This window comes from Akebia trifoliata, chromosome 10 (genome assembly GCF_017979445.1).
Source record: "Akebia trifoliata isolate Shusen 1 chromosome 10, ASM1797944v1, whole genome shotgun sequence".
NCBI lineage: Eukaryota > Viridiplantae > Streptophyta > Magnoliopsida > Ranunculales > Lardizabalaceae > Akebia > Akebia trifoliata.
The window spans coordinates 173,606-186,814 of NC_141384.1; the positions used below are offsets into that span (position 1 = coordinate 173,606).

At 36.2% G+C, this 13,209-nt stretch overlaps 2 protein-coding genes and 1 long non-coding RNA gene across 6 annotated transcripts; 2 read left to right on the forward strand and 1 right to left on the reverse strand.

The window, feature by feature from the left end:
• The first annotated feature begins 293 nt into the window (after nt 1–293).
• Nucleotides 294–3,507, forward strand: LOC147392511 (aldehyde oxidase GLOX1-like). Its single transcript, XM_086456238.1, has 3 exons — nt 294–1,124; nt 1,876–2,036; nt 2,168–3,507. The coding sequence occupies exons 1-3, from the start codon at nt 894–896 to the stop codon at nt 3,339–3,341; spliced, it is 1,566 nt and encodes a 521-aa protein (XP_086312364.1). The 5' UTR covers nt 294–893; the 3' UTR covers nt 3,342–3,507.
• A 1,579-nt stretch (nt 3,508–5,086) lies between these two features.
• Nucleotides 5,087–8,881, forward strand: LOC147392512 (inner membrane ALBINO3-like protein 2, chloroplastic). 2 transcript variants are annotated; one of them, XR_015182454.1, is made up of 8 exons: nt 5,087–5,489; nt 6,196–6,263; nt 6,372–6,443; nt 6,624–6,697; nt 6,800–7,437; nt 7,523–7,615; nt 8,081–8,184; nt 8,331–8,881. XR_015182454.1 is itself a non-coding variant. In XM_086457180.1 (4 exons), exons 2-4 carry the CDS (start codon nt 7,535–7,537, stop codon nt 8,568–8,570), a joined length of 459 nt encoding a protein of 152 aa, XP_086313306.1. In that variant the 5' UTR covers nt 7,037–7,437; nt 7,523–7,534; the 3' UTR covers nt 8,571–8,881. The 2 variants fall into 2 exon arrangements, 1 of the variants encoding a protein (XP_086313306.1); XM_086457180.1 differs by lacking the exons at nt 5,087–5,489; nt 6,196–6,263; nt 6,372–6,443; nt 6,624–6,697 and having other exon boundaries at nt 7,037–7,437; nt 8,297–8,881.
• Nucleotides 8,882–9,554: 673 nt separating this feature from the next.
• LOC147392513 (uncharacterized) lies at nt 9,555–12,339 on the reverse strand. 3 transcript variants are annotated; one of them, XR_015181919.1, is made up of 6 exons: nt 11,983–12,339; nt 11,209–11,276; nt 11,021–11,101; nt 10,774–10,847; nt 10,600–10,671; nt 9,555–9,914 (listed from the first exon to the last, which is right to left on the reverse strand). It is a non-coding gene; the product is annotated as an uncharacterized LOC147392513 (long non-coding RNA). The 3 variants fall into 3 exon arrangements; XR_015181918.1 differs by having other exon boundaries at nt 9,558–9,914; nt 11,030–11,101; XR_015181917.1 differs by having other exon boundaries at nt 9,557–9,914; nt 10,774–11,101.
• Between the last annotated feature and the right edge of the window lie 870 nt (nt 12,340–13,209).

Sequence of the window (13,209 nt, forward strand, 5' to 3'; positions counted from 1 at the left end):
CCTCATCAAATTGATTTACAAAATTGGACGGTCTATAATTTTTCAACAAAATTGGATGGTCTAGAAGTTTCATAATGAGCTGATTTTTGGCAAGGATGATCTCCTCATCACAGAGATCATCCTCACAAAAAATCAGTTCATTCCAAACATTTTGCCCATATAAGACAAAACACGTTATCTATATGTGTGTAGAAATGGTTGTCCTTTGAACCTGACCCATATATATATATATATAATTTTTATTCTACGAAAGAACATTAAATATAACATATAACTCATGAATTTTAATTCAACTGGATAAGTGTCTGATGAATTACGGTGAATGAGTAACCCCAAAATTCAACCGAGTCAACTCGACCCCCTGAGTTCTAAAGCATATATATGTTATAGATAGAACTAAATCAAAGGAGATATTTGAAATTAAGAGAGAAAAAAGAATTGAAGGGGGAGGTTCTGACAATAGAGATATCACTTTGGGTTGGTTTGAACTTGAAACACATAAGACTCTCTCCCCCATAGTTGGATTCTCCCTAAAGATAGCAAAGTTTAACCAAAGTCCCCTCCCTCTAATATCTATAAATCTTTCAGTAACTGCATGCCATTTTTGGGTATTTCTCATTAAAAAAAAAAACAAAATAATACTGATGTCCTAAACGTAGCTCTAAGTACAGAGGATGGACAATCATGATCATTCGGACATTCCCAAGAATTGAAGGGATAGAAAAGAAAGAAATAAGAAGAGAGGGAAGAGAAAGAGGGAGAGGAAGGGCCCCTTGGAAAACCTTCAATGGAGGTCTTACTCAGAACCCTGTGTCTTCTTTCTATTCATTTTGGTGTAGCCAAATCTTTCTTCTTCGGGCTTCCTTTTAATCCTTTCAAAGCCTCCAACGATTATGTCACGGCATATAAGGGAGGGTGGGTCATGTGTGTCAGCGATGCACTTGATCTTGTTTCCTAATAACAAGGCTATCATGTTCAATGCTATAATCTTTGGTCGTTCTCACATTGTGTTGCCCAATGGAGATTGCCGTGTAGTTCCTAACAGTAATATTAAGAATGAAAGAGACTGTTGGGCACATCCTGTCGAATACGACATAGACACCGCTGCTATTCGGCCTTTGAAGGTACATTTTAAATTGCACCATGTTTTTTTTTCTGCTGCATATGATGGTGGATGACACACAAAAAAATATATATTACTTACATATGCATACATATGTACTGTGGATATATGAATCTGGGGAGGGGGAATTTTGGGGCAGCCAGCCATAAATGATCTTTATCTTTGAAAAGAAATATATTTGATCATTTAAAAAGAGTAGAATAATGACTCCATCCTTGAAAATCAAGAGAGTTAATGCATTAATCTTTCATCTTAGTATAAGTCATTTTCTACAAGCTTTGATCTTTTCGTCTCTTTGGGTCCCATGGGAGAATCATCAGTCTTCAAATAGAAAAACTACACAGACTACAACTAATAATAAAACCTCTTTCAATTAAGAAATGGGTTGGGATCTGTGACTCATGAAAAATCATGAATCCACCAATTAAACACATGAAATTCAATGGTCCAAATATAGGAGTACCATGCAGCAGACTTTCTTGCGAAATTGTTCATTCTTCCAAATGATCTAAGCATATGATTATTTCTGTGATAGTTCAATATTAAATATATTATACAAAGTGGACGTCTCAAATAAGAAAATCCTAACCGTGGGATGCATACGATAACAAATAATAGTGAAGTGCCATGTATCTAACCTAGATCCGACACAATTTATTGCACCATATGTATCTACTTACATATATGCACTTGTATAAGGTAGGAAAAATAATATCTCTCTTACAAATTGTTCTAACAAAACTTCGTTACAGGTCCAAACTGACACATGGTGCTCATCAGGTGGGCTCTCGGCGGATGGGACCTTAGTGCACACAGGCGGGTGGAACAATGGAGGAAGAGCAGTGAGATACCTCTCAGGATGTGATACCTGTGACTGGAAGGAGTACCCGACAGCTCTTTCAGGGCAAAGATGGTACTACAATTGGAAATTTTCAAATCCCATCACATAAACTACATGTAATACTTGATATCCAGAGCTTTTAAAACATTAAAAATTAAGTGTATGCCAATTAGGATTTTTTTTTTTTCCTTACATTAGTACAGGCACTCAACGCAGCAAATTTTACCTGACGGCAGCTTCATTGTTATCGGGGGTCGACGAATGTTTAGCTTTGAATTTGTACCGGCAGATGGAGCATCAAATCCTGGTAATTTCAAGCTCCCATTCCTTCGAGAGACCACCGATATAGTGGAGAACAATCTCTACCCCTTTGTTCACCTCTCCACAGACGGAAACCTCTTCATCCTTGCTAACAGCCATTCAATCCTACTTAATCCCAACACCAAGTCTATTGTCCGAGAGTTTCCAGTTTTGGAAGGTGGCTCCCGAAACTACCCTGCATCCGCAATGTCTGCTCTTCTCCCTATAAATCTGCAAGACATCAATGGGAAGGTTATTCCTGCCGAAGTCTTAGTGTGTGGAGGGGCAAAATCCGAAGCCTCTAAGTTAGCAGAGAAAGGCACCTTCTTGACTGCATTGCAAGATTGTGGAAGAATTCAGATAACAGACTCCAATCCTAGATGGAAAATTGAAACAATGCCGACTCCAAGGGTGATGGGCGACATGCTCAATCTTCCAACTGGTGACATACTCATGCTCAATGGTGCAAAGAAGGGTACCTCAGCGTGGCTATTTGCAGATGAACCCAATCTTACACCTCTACTTTACCAGCCCATGAAGCCTGAAAACGAACGCTTTGTGGAGTTACAAGAAACAACAATTCCACGAATGTATCACTCAACATCTGCTGTCCTACCTGATGGAAAAATTTTAGTGGCGGGGAGCAATACCAACAATGGGTACAACTTCACTGGAGTGAAGTTCCCCACCGAAATGAGAGTGGAGAAGTTCTGGCCACCATACTTGGACCCATTACTAGCAGTCCATCGGCCATTAATCTTGATTGATTTCACAGGGACTAAATTAAACTATGGACAGAACTTCCAGGTACAGATCAAGTTGATGAAATTTCTTGCAATTGATGTATCAGAAGTGATGGTGACAATGTATGCACCTCCTTTTACAACTCATGGTTTCTCTATGAACCAAAGGCTGTTGGTTTTGGAAACAAGTGAGGTGTTCCAAGTGTTTCCATTTACATTCCAAATTAAAGTTGTTGTGCCACCATTTGGTGCGGTTGCTCCTCCTGGTTATTACCTTCTCTCCATTGTGTTTCGTGAAGTGCCAAGTATAGCAGTGTGGGTTCAAATTAGATAGAAAAGAATCAAGCTTATTTCTTACTTTGTTAAGTTATACTTCTTCATGTACATTCTTTTATTCCTTCAATTCTTAATGATCTTCAACTTTTCTTTTCATGGTGTATTTTTTTATTTGAAGTACTTAGACTTTTGTTATGATACCTTTTTTCTTTTTTCATCTTCAAGATCAATTGGCTTTAGCTACATGTGAGCCTTGACCCCATTTATGGTGTGGAGTTGAGTGATTCCCCCCATCTTAATTTGGAGGTTGAATGACTCCACCCACAGATACAAGTGATTCCAACTGTTCCATTAAATGGTTGTCAAACATTTATCCAGCTGTCGAGTGATTCCAACTGTTCCAGTAAATGTTTGTCAAACGTTAATCCACCTGTCGAGTGATTCTCTTCTCCGATCATTTAATTTGTTTGATTGAGTAATTCCCAACCTTTGAATCGTTCACTTATTGAATGATTCTTGGATTTGTGACTTCTTTAAAATTTTCATTATCTATTTATCGAGCTATTTATCTATTATATTCATTGTTCGTATCCCATATTTATTGTTTCTCCATCAAGATACAGCAGGGCTGTGCTTTCCTTGGTTGTACATCATATTGGTATAATATCAAAGTAGATATTTTCTGCTAGTATTACAATCTTCAAAGAAAAATATGGCAACAGGAGCAGATCTTTGGGAACTCTACTATGGGGCTCCGATATACACGATGAGTATGAAAATGATCAATCCAAGGGAAGTTTGTTTCAGTCAAATTTTGTTGAAGAAGATGTTGAGGGTTTGAGTTCGGTCAGAATGTTTGGTGGAATGCCCTTCATATGTTTAGTGGAATTGCAAAAAGACATCTATATTGCAGAGAGATTTTGTTAAGAAACAAAGAAAAAGTCTATATATGGTCTTCCAACATATTTATATATATATATATCTATTTGAAGAGGATGAGTTCTGCCATGCAGTTTGGACTTTTTTTGTTTAGTTGGAGAACACTCTGGATCTGAAGCCAAGTTTATGTTAATGAATAACACAAAGTTTGAACTGGAGGATGATGAGTTCTTTAGCCATTGAGGAGAATGATGCAGTTTATTGATCTCATCGCAACTCAATTGTGGACCAACCCATTTAGATCATTATTGTAACATACCCCTTTAATTAGGGGTAAACCTTAAGTCCAACAACCAATTAACCATTCTAGTATCTTTAATTTGGAAGCCCAGGTTATTTACTAGAGTGTACGTCTCTTCATATATATATATATATATATATATATATATATATATATATATATATATATATATATATATATAGGGTCCCTATCCGTGGCCAACCGTAGAGATCATCCTCACCAAAAATCAGCTCATTCCAAAACTTCTAGCCCCATTTTACAAGTTGAAAAATCGTGAACCGTCCATTTTTTGTAAACCATTTTTGGTGAGGTTAGAAGTTTTGGAATGGGCTGATTTTTGGTGATGATGATCTCCTCACCATAGAGATCATCCTCACCAAAAATCAGCCCATTCCAAGACCTCTAACCCATGTTTTGAAAAATGTGTTTGCCAAAATGTTTGCCAAACTGTTGGCCATTGAACGCTACCCATATATATATATATATATATATATATATATATGGGTCGCGTTCCTAAGACTCATATTGCGACCCACATCGCGACTCACCATTTCAGCCGTTCGATTCGCGCTAGATCGACGACTCAGATCGTGTGTTTCTTTAAAAACGATGGGAAAATAACAAATTTTCGTTATTTGCAAACTCCTCCCCGTAAACAAAACAAAAAACAGATCCGAATCGTCTTCTTCACTCTCTGCCCCTGCGTTCGAAGACAGAGATCAGAGATCTTCGTCTTGTTTTTAACGTCTTCATCTTCGTCTTCTTCTTCCTCTTCAAACTCACATCTACTGTAAACTAACATCACCGTCTTCGTCATCTCTCTCTCTCTCTCTCTCTAACTCGTTACGATTGCATCTCGACAGATTTTGAAACCGTCCTACAAAGAAACCCTAACTCTCTCACTTGTCTATCTCGACGACAGATTGAAACTCTCGCGTTCAGAGGGTCCCTCACCGACGATTTGCGATGGCGATGGTGACGACTTGTCGGCAACCCTAAAAGGAACCATAACGCAAAAACACCGAGGTATGTTTTTTAGTTGCTCTTTTACATCAAAAAAGGGGTTCAAGCAACTGACAATGGCATTGAGAAATTTTCCTGCATCTATTTTGAATTGTTTGTTGGAATCTTGGAAATAATTGTTTGTTTGAACACCAACTGTTTGACAATTCGCCTCTTTGAAGTTTAACTGCACTAAACACCATGTTGTTTACTTATTCGTTTTTTTCATTTATTTATTATTTTACTGCTAAAGGTATGGTGGTTTTATAATTAATTCAAAAGAAAACCAAGATTAATTGGGCCACTACATTAGCAGATAGAGTCTAAAAGTTTTGGAATGGGCTGACTAGAAGTATCTTGAAGTTGATTATCTAATGACCTAGAATTCTATGTAGATGGTCAAGGTGTTGCTGTTATAATAGTTTCTACATGTCTGTGTTTATTGAACACCTCATTCCAAGGCCTATGTGCTACATACTTCTCTAATTTCTCCCATATTTAACGATATTTCCATATATGTTAAATCTTTCCATATGTTAAAATCTGTCATTAGTTGTTACTGTGTCCATTATATTTTTTATTGAAATTTTACTCTTATCGATTAAATCGTATTGTTGTATGTTCACCATTCCAAATCTTTGGGTTCATCGATTTGGAAAAGCTTGGGTTGATTACATTTAGATAGGTAATCTGTTGATATCTAAGTTGCATCTGTTCCTGTTATTGGTAGGGACTTATCCTACAATATGCTCATGGGAGAGATACCGTTCAACATTGGTTTTGACAAGTAGCTACACTGTATGTAGTCAACAGCTCTATTTGTTTTTGACATTAAGTTTGGGATTCGAAGTCTTTTAGACCCATTTTTTGTGATTATTCTTTGTCTGTTTTTTTGGTGGATGGAAGATCTTTGCAGGAGAATAGACTTACTGGAAAAATTATGTCTGTGATTAGACTGATGCAGGCACTCGTTGTGCTGTAAGCACTGTAAATTTACTATGCTACAATCTTAAATAATTAAATCTTTGCTTACTATGTTCTACTAACTGAAGTCTACTTTCTTCCATTTGTCTCATGTTCCCATTTTTCAATTACCTACTTAGTCATCTTTTGCAGATATATTTTTTTCACTTTCTTACTTTTCTTCCCCTAATCCAGAGAGATCTTAGTTGCAATCTCTTGAGTGGACCCATTCCAGACATATTAGGAAATTTGACTTACATTGAAAAATTGTAGGTTGCATTTATTTTTAAGATTTAAATCAATATGTTTCTTCCTTCCAAAATCATCTATGAATGGTATATGATATTCTGATTGGATTATCTCCCTTTTAGGTACTTGCAAGGTAACAAACTTACCAGAACCATTCCTCTCGAGTTGGGAAACATGACTAACCTTCATTATCTGTAAGGACAAATTTCTAAATGACTATCTATATGGACATTTCTGAATCATTATTTTATAATATAATGCAACAATGTGCATCCTCTATTATCTTCCTCCATTGTGGGAATATGTTCAAGGGGACCTACATTCAATTGGTTGCTCCCATTCGGCAGCATACATTTGGGAGTCAAAATATTTCCTATATGGGTTAGAAGTTTAGGAATGGGCTGATTTTTTGTGTGGATCTCTTTGGCGAGGAGATCATCCAAACAAAAAATCAGCCAAATCCGAAACTTTTCCCATATAGGACAAATTTTGGCTCCCAACGTTGGTTCCCTCATTGGCTATTGAACCATCGGGAATGTGGTGGTGGCTTATGGACAGGTGATGATGGTGATTTGTAATGGTAGTGAGGAGATGGAGGAGGAGGATGTTTCTTGGGTGGTGGAGGTGGTGGTGAAGGGTAATGGTAGTTTGCTGTGTGGTCTCTAATGGAAGACTTAGAGAACTCATTACCAATCTTCGTCTCTAATCATGATAGACTGCCACTTAATTGTTCCTGGAGCCTTCATCAACTAATCTTCAAGTAATTTTATTGTTCTCTTTGAGATGTGTTGGTTCTATCTGGATTTCCATGTTATAATTTTAACTAGATTTCCCGTGTTGTATAGCTTAGAGAAGACATGAGGAAGGGTGTTTATGTTGAAAACCTTACAGAATACAAAGTGAACACGGTCAAGGATGTTGTCGAACTTCTGTTAAAGGTACATTTAGTGGTGAAATCTATTGATTTTGTTATGAATTATTGAAGCATAATTTGTTTTTAATACTATGATTCACATGTTGTGAATTGTATATAATCTATCCGTCGATGATGATTCACATTTGGAGCATGGCTTGTCTGATGATGATCTAATCTATCCATGTTTCTTATGTTTTCCTTTATGAATGTATTTTATACTTGTTAATCCTATTTTAATATCAAGATTGTAAGTGCTTATATCTGTGATATGAGTTCAAAAGGAAGTGGTGTTTATCATTCATTCTTTTGGTACTGTAGCGCACATACTTGGGCTTTCTTTGGTCGCTGTCAAAGATAAAATGAACTGAATTTCACTTTAATTTCATTTTCTACATTACAATGCATATTATGTCCTAACTACTCACTAGTAATTTGAGGTTGGTACTTTGTCATGTCTTATATGTTTATTATCATGTATGATTTTCAGGTTAATGATCCAAGCACGAAGAATTCTCAAGCTCTAACTAAATATCTTCCCTTAATGATTGGTTATTTTGCTCTTTCTGTTCCTTCCGGGCTAAGTCTTTATTGGTGAGCAGGCCTTCTCATCCTCCCTTACTTGTCCATATGTCTTATACTGTTGAATTCTGCTCATCTTCTATGAAGATACTATAATTTTATCATATTTTCTCATGTTACTCAGGTTCACAAATAACATTTTGAGCATGGCACAACAGATATATCTTCAAAAGCTAGACGGTGCAAATAATCCATTGAAGCAGTTTAGTGATGATACCATTAAAAGAATTCAGAAGTCTGTAACTGAAGTAAACTCAACCAAAGCTATGAAACCTAGAGAAGAAGAAAAATTAACTTCAGCTAAAGGAACAAGAGGCAAGGAGAAGGTTGGAAAGGGAAGAAGAAGAAGGAAAATAGCAGAATTGAGATGCAAGTTCTCCTGCAATGCCCAAAACTGATTTTCTGTCAGAATTGAGATGCTCCCTTTGCAATATGATATTCAAAGAGGCTGTGATGATACCTTGCTGCCAGCATAGTTTTTGTGAAAACTATTGACAATACACTATTCTACAAATTCAGAACATTTAGGAGTTTGCAATGGTTAAGATTTTGTAAACACGTTTAATTGTCCAATTAATTAGTTACAACAGTGTTGTTGGTGTTACATTATTATATTATTTTGAGTGTCATACAATGTTTTTGATGGAATTTGTGTTTCATGTAGAAGCAAATGGCAACTTCAAAGCTAAAGCCATATCCTAGGTCAAATAAAAAAACATGTGTATGTTTTGTTGATCTCCTAATTGATTGATCAAACTAAGATTGTTAGTTGGTTCCAGATATGCACTTTGTGGTATTAGGTTTCCTTGTTTAAAATGAAGATTGAAAATCAAATGGATGGAGGTAAGAAGACAAGTATGTAGGAAGACACAATGATCGATGATCAGTCAATGTAGTGAGTTGTAGTTTTTAGATGGCAAAACCATTATTTTTAGTCAATGTAGTGAATATTAGAGGCACATTATTACCACTACTATTACTAATGCTTGCACCGTTAGGACTGCTCTATCTACTATTTCTCTTGCAACTACAATTAATATTATGGCATTTCTTATTTCTCAATTGTATATGGTGCTCATGAATATATACATCCCCTACAACTAGACCATGCTTTAGCCCATAAAATATGACTCAAAGAGGATTGATCAAATATTGCATCATCAAGATGTTGAGGTATTGATCCATAGATACAACATGCTAAGTCTACAGCCTTAAGAGCTTGATTCAACTGGTCATCCTCCTTATAAACTCGTCCCAGAGTTAAATAAGAATCGACAAGCAAAGTAACAAGTCTCCACAACTTATGATCCATTTGAGATTTTGGAAGCCATTCTCGAATATTGCAAACATCATCACCACAAGCACTTTTTGAGTTTTGAACATGGTGTTGATACCCGATAGCTTGGGATACATGGTGTATTGCATCCTTTTTTGTAGGGATGTCAAGCTAATCGTAACATTTCAAAATCAGCCTCACAAATTGTTCAAAATAAAATGTCCAGACTACCCATTTCAGCATAAACTTCATCTTAGTGTAATCATGTCTATAGACATCCAAACATGAACATAATATTAAATTCAACAACCAATAAAAAAAATGGATCCTTGAGCTCAGAGCCCACTTTCCTCAAGCCGTCTTTTAGTTCATCAAACGTTAATGTTTCACTGTTGTTTGTGTCAATCATTTTGAGCAACTCTTTCAAACCGGCTATTTCTTCCTCCTTTAGGATTTTTGCAATAACCTGCAAAATGAAATTGTTATGGCAAGCAATTAATGAACAGAAAAAAAATGAAACGAAATTCTTCATATGTATATATATTAGGAAACAAGGAATATAGGGAAAATTGCTCAGAATGGCAGCAAAAGTTTAGGATTGTGAAACTCCAGAGTAGAACAATAAAGAAAATCCCTAAAAACCTAATTAAGACTTCCAAGATCCAATAAGACCGTGAGCTTCCCAAGCTCAGGGGGGATACGCCCACTGAGCTGATTATCATTCAGTTCCCTATCCATGAAAAATTGGAGAGATTAACTGAAGGGAGAAAAAAGCCAATTAAAACTGAAACACACATTCACCCACACAAACAATGTATAGGTCTTTCTCATGATGTGCAATCATTGACGTGTTGGGGGAGGGGTTCGATTCCAATAGTAACAGACCCCGGACTCCCACCCCTAATATTACCTCAATTGGAAGATTCTAAATGTCCAATTATAGATGTCTTCTTTTGACCAATAAGAATTTTCCAATTGGAGTGAATTTTGAGTTTGGAGACTTCGCTGGGAGCAACCAATTGAATGTAGGTCCCCTTGAACATATTCCCACAATGGAGGAAGATAATAGAGGATGCACATTGTTGCATTATATTATAAAATAATGATTCAGAAATGTCCATATAGATAGTCATTTAGAAATTTGTCCTTACAGATAATGAAGGTTAGTCATGTTTCCCAACTCGAGAGGAATGGTTCTGGTAAGTTTGTTACCTTGCAAGTACCTAAAAGGGAGATAATCCAATCAGAATATCATATACCATTCATAGATGATTTTGGAAGGAAGAAACATATTGATTTAAATCTTAAAAATAAATGCAACCTACAATTTTTCAATGTAAGTCAAATTTCCTAATATGTCTGGAATGGGTCCACTCAAGAGATTGCAACTAAGATCTCTCTGGATTAGGGGAAGAAAAGTAAGAAAGTGAAAAAAATATATATCTGCAAAAGATGACTAAGTAGGTAATTGAAAAATGGGAACATGAGACAAATGGAAGAAAGTAGACTTCAGTTAGTAGAACATAGTAAGCAAAGATTTAATTATTTAAGATTGTAGCATAGTAAATTTACAGTGCTTACAGCACAACGAGTGCCTGCATCAGTCTAATCACAGACATAATTTTTCCAGTAAGTCTATTCTCCTGCAAAGATCTTCCATCCACCAAAAAAACAGACAAAGAATAATCACAAAAATGGGTCTAAAAGACTTCGAATCCCAAACTTAATGTCAAAAACAAATAGAGCTGTTGACTACATACAGTGTAGCTACTTGTCAAAACCAATGTTGAACGGTATCTCTCCCATGAGCATATTGTAGGATAAGTCCCTACCAATAACAGGAACAGATGCAACTTAGATATCAACAGATTACCTATCTAAATGTAATCAACCCAAGCTTTTCCAAATCGATGAACCCAAAGATTTGGAATGGTGAACATACAACAATACGATTTAATCGATAAGAGTAAAATTTCAATAAAAAATATAATGGACACAGTAACAACTAATGACAGATTTTAACATATGGAAAGATTTAACATATATGGAAATATCGTTAAATATGGGAGAAATTAGAGAAGTATGTAGCACATAGGCCTTGGAATGAGGTGTTCAATAAACACAGACATGTAGAAACTATTATAACAGCAACACCTTGACCATCTACATAGAATTCTAGGTCATTAGATAATCAACTTCAAGATACTTCTAGTCAGCCCATTCCAAAACTTTTAGACTCTATCTGCTAATGTAGTGGCCCAATTAATCTTGGTTTTCTTTTGAATTAATTATAAAACCACCATACCTTTAGCAGTAAAATAATAAATAAATGAAAAAAACGAATAAGTAAACAACATGGTGTTTAGTGCAGTTAAACTTCAAAGAGGCGAATTGTCAAACAGTTGGTGTTCAAACAAACAATTATTTCCAAGATTCCAACAAACAATTCAAAATAGATGCAGGAAAATTTCTCAATGCCATTGTCAGTTGCTTGAACCCCTTTTTTGATGTAAAAGAGCAACTAAAAAACATACCTCGGTGTTTTTGCGTTATGGTTCCTTTTAGGGTTGCCGACAAGTCGTCACCATCGCCATCGCAAATCGTCGGTGAGGGACCCTCTGAACGCGAGAGTTTCAATCTGTCGTCGAGATAGACAAGTGAGAGAGTTAGGGTTTCTTTGTAGGACGGTTTCAAAATCTGTCGAGATGCAATCGTAATGAGTTAGAGAGAGAGAGAGAGAGAGATGACGAAGACGGTGATGTTAGTTTACAGTAGATGTGAGTTTGAAGAGGAAGAAGAAGACGAAGATGAAGACGTTAAAAACAAGACGAAGATCTCTGATCTCTGTCTTCGAACGCAGGGGCAGAGAGTGAAGAAGACGATTCGGATCTGTTTTTGTTTTGTTTACGGGGAGGAGTTTGCAAATAACGAAAATTTGTTATTTTCCCATCGTTTTTAAAGAAACACACGATCTGAGTCGTCGATCTAGCGCGAATCGAACGGCTGAAATGGTGAGTCGCGATGTGAGTCGCAATATGAGTCTTAGGAACGCGACCCTATATATATATATATATATACTCCTGTATATGATTACTACATGCATGAAGATTTAGTGGAGTTTTATATCATATTGTTTTGTAATCAATCTTAAGACTTAATTAAACTATTTATTATAGGTTAACTTGAGACTTGATGAAAAATTTATTACACCTTTGAGTTTCTAGACTATTTTCTATTTCCTAATTATCCCATCTTCTAAAATTATTTAAATGTGATGGTGGAGACTTTCCATCAACACGTCCGTTGGGATGTCAAGGATTCCCAAGAAAAATGTATCCTTAGAAAAGAGTGTGGTAAACAGTAAAAAGTTGGAATTGATCTCTAGTTCCTCAAGGGCTTTTATAACCTTAAACCACGGTTGAGGCTCTCCATCAACATAACCATTAGGATGAGAGGGAAAAAACAGATTTCCTAGAGATGAGTTTTAATCTTCTAAGGATTGATATCCATCAACATAACCGTTAGGATAAGAGGGACAATGCAGATTTTCTAGAGATCAATTTCGATCTTCTAGGGTTTGTCACACTCTTTCCAAAGGATACATTTTTCTTGGAAATCCCTAATATCGATCCCAACGGTTACGTGTTGGAGAGTCTCAACGGTGGGTTAAGGCTAGCATTTTCCTTTCATCTAATCCTAACCGTCACATTGACAGCTAGAAAAGTCCGTAATGGAATATATTTGATATCATAAAGATTTTG

Excerpts from the sequence above, each read along its gene's own strand:
- LOC147392512 (XM_086457180.1), top strand. The coding sequence starts at position 7,535 with ATGAGGAAGGGTGTTTATGTTGAAAACCTTACAGAATACAAAGTGAAC. Across the intron at positions 7,616-8,080 it reads TTGTCGAACTTCTGTTAAAG|GTTAATGATCCAAGCACGAA; the intron begins GTACATTTAGTG and ends TATGATTTTCAG. Across the intron at positions 8,185-8,296 it reads TCCGGGCTAAGTCTTTATTG|GTTCACAAATAACATTTTGA; the intron begins GTGAGCAGGCCT and ends CATGTTACTCAG.
- LOC147392511 (XM_086456238.1), top strand. The coding sequence starts at position 894 with ATGTCACGGCATATAAGGGAGGGTGGGTCATGTGTGTCAGCGATGCAC. Across the intron at positions 1,125-1,875 it reads CTGCTATTCGGCCTTTGAAG|GTCCAAACTGACACATGGTG; the intron begins GTACATTTTAAA and ends ACTTCGTTACAG. Across the intron at positions 2,037-2,167 it reads GCTCTTTCAGGGCAAAGATG|GCACTCAACGCAGCAAATTT; the intron begins GTACTACAATTG and ends ACATTAGTACAG.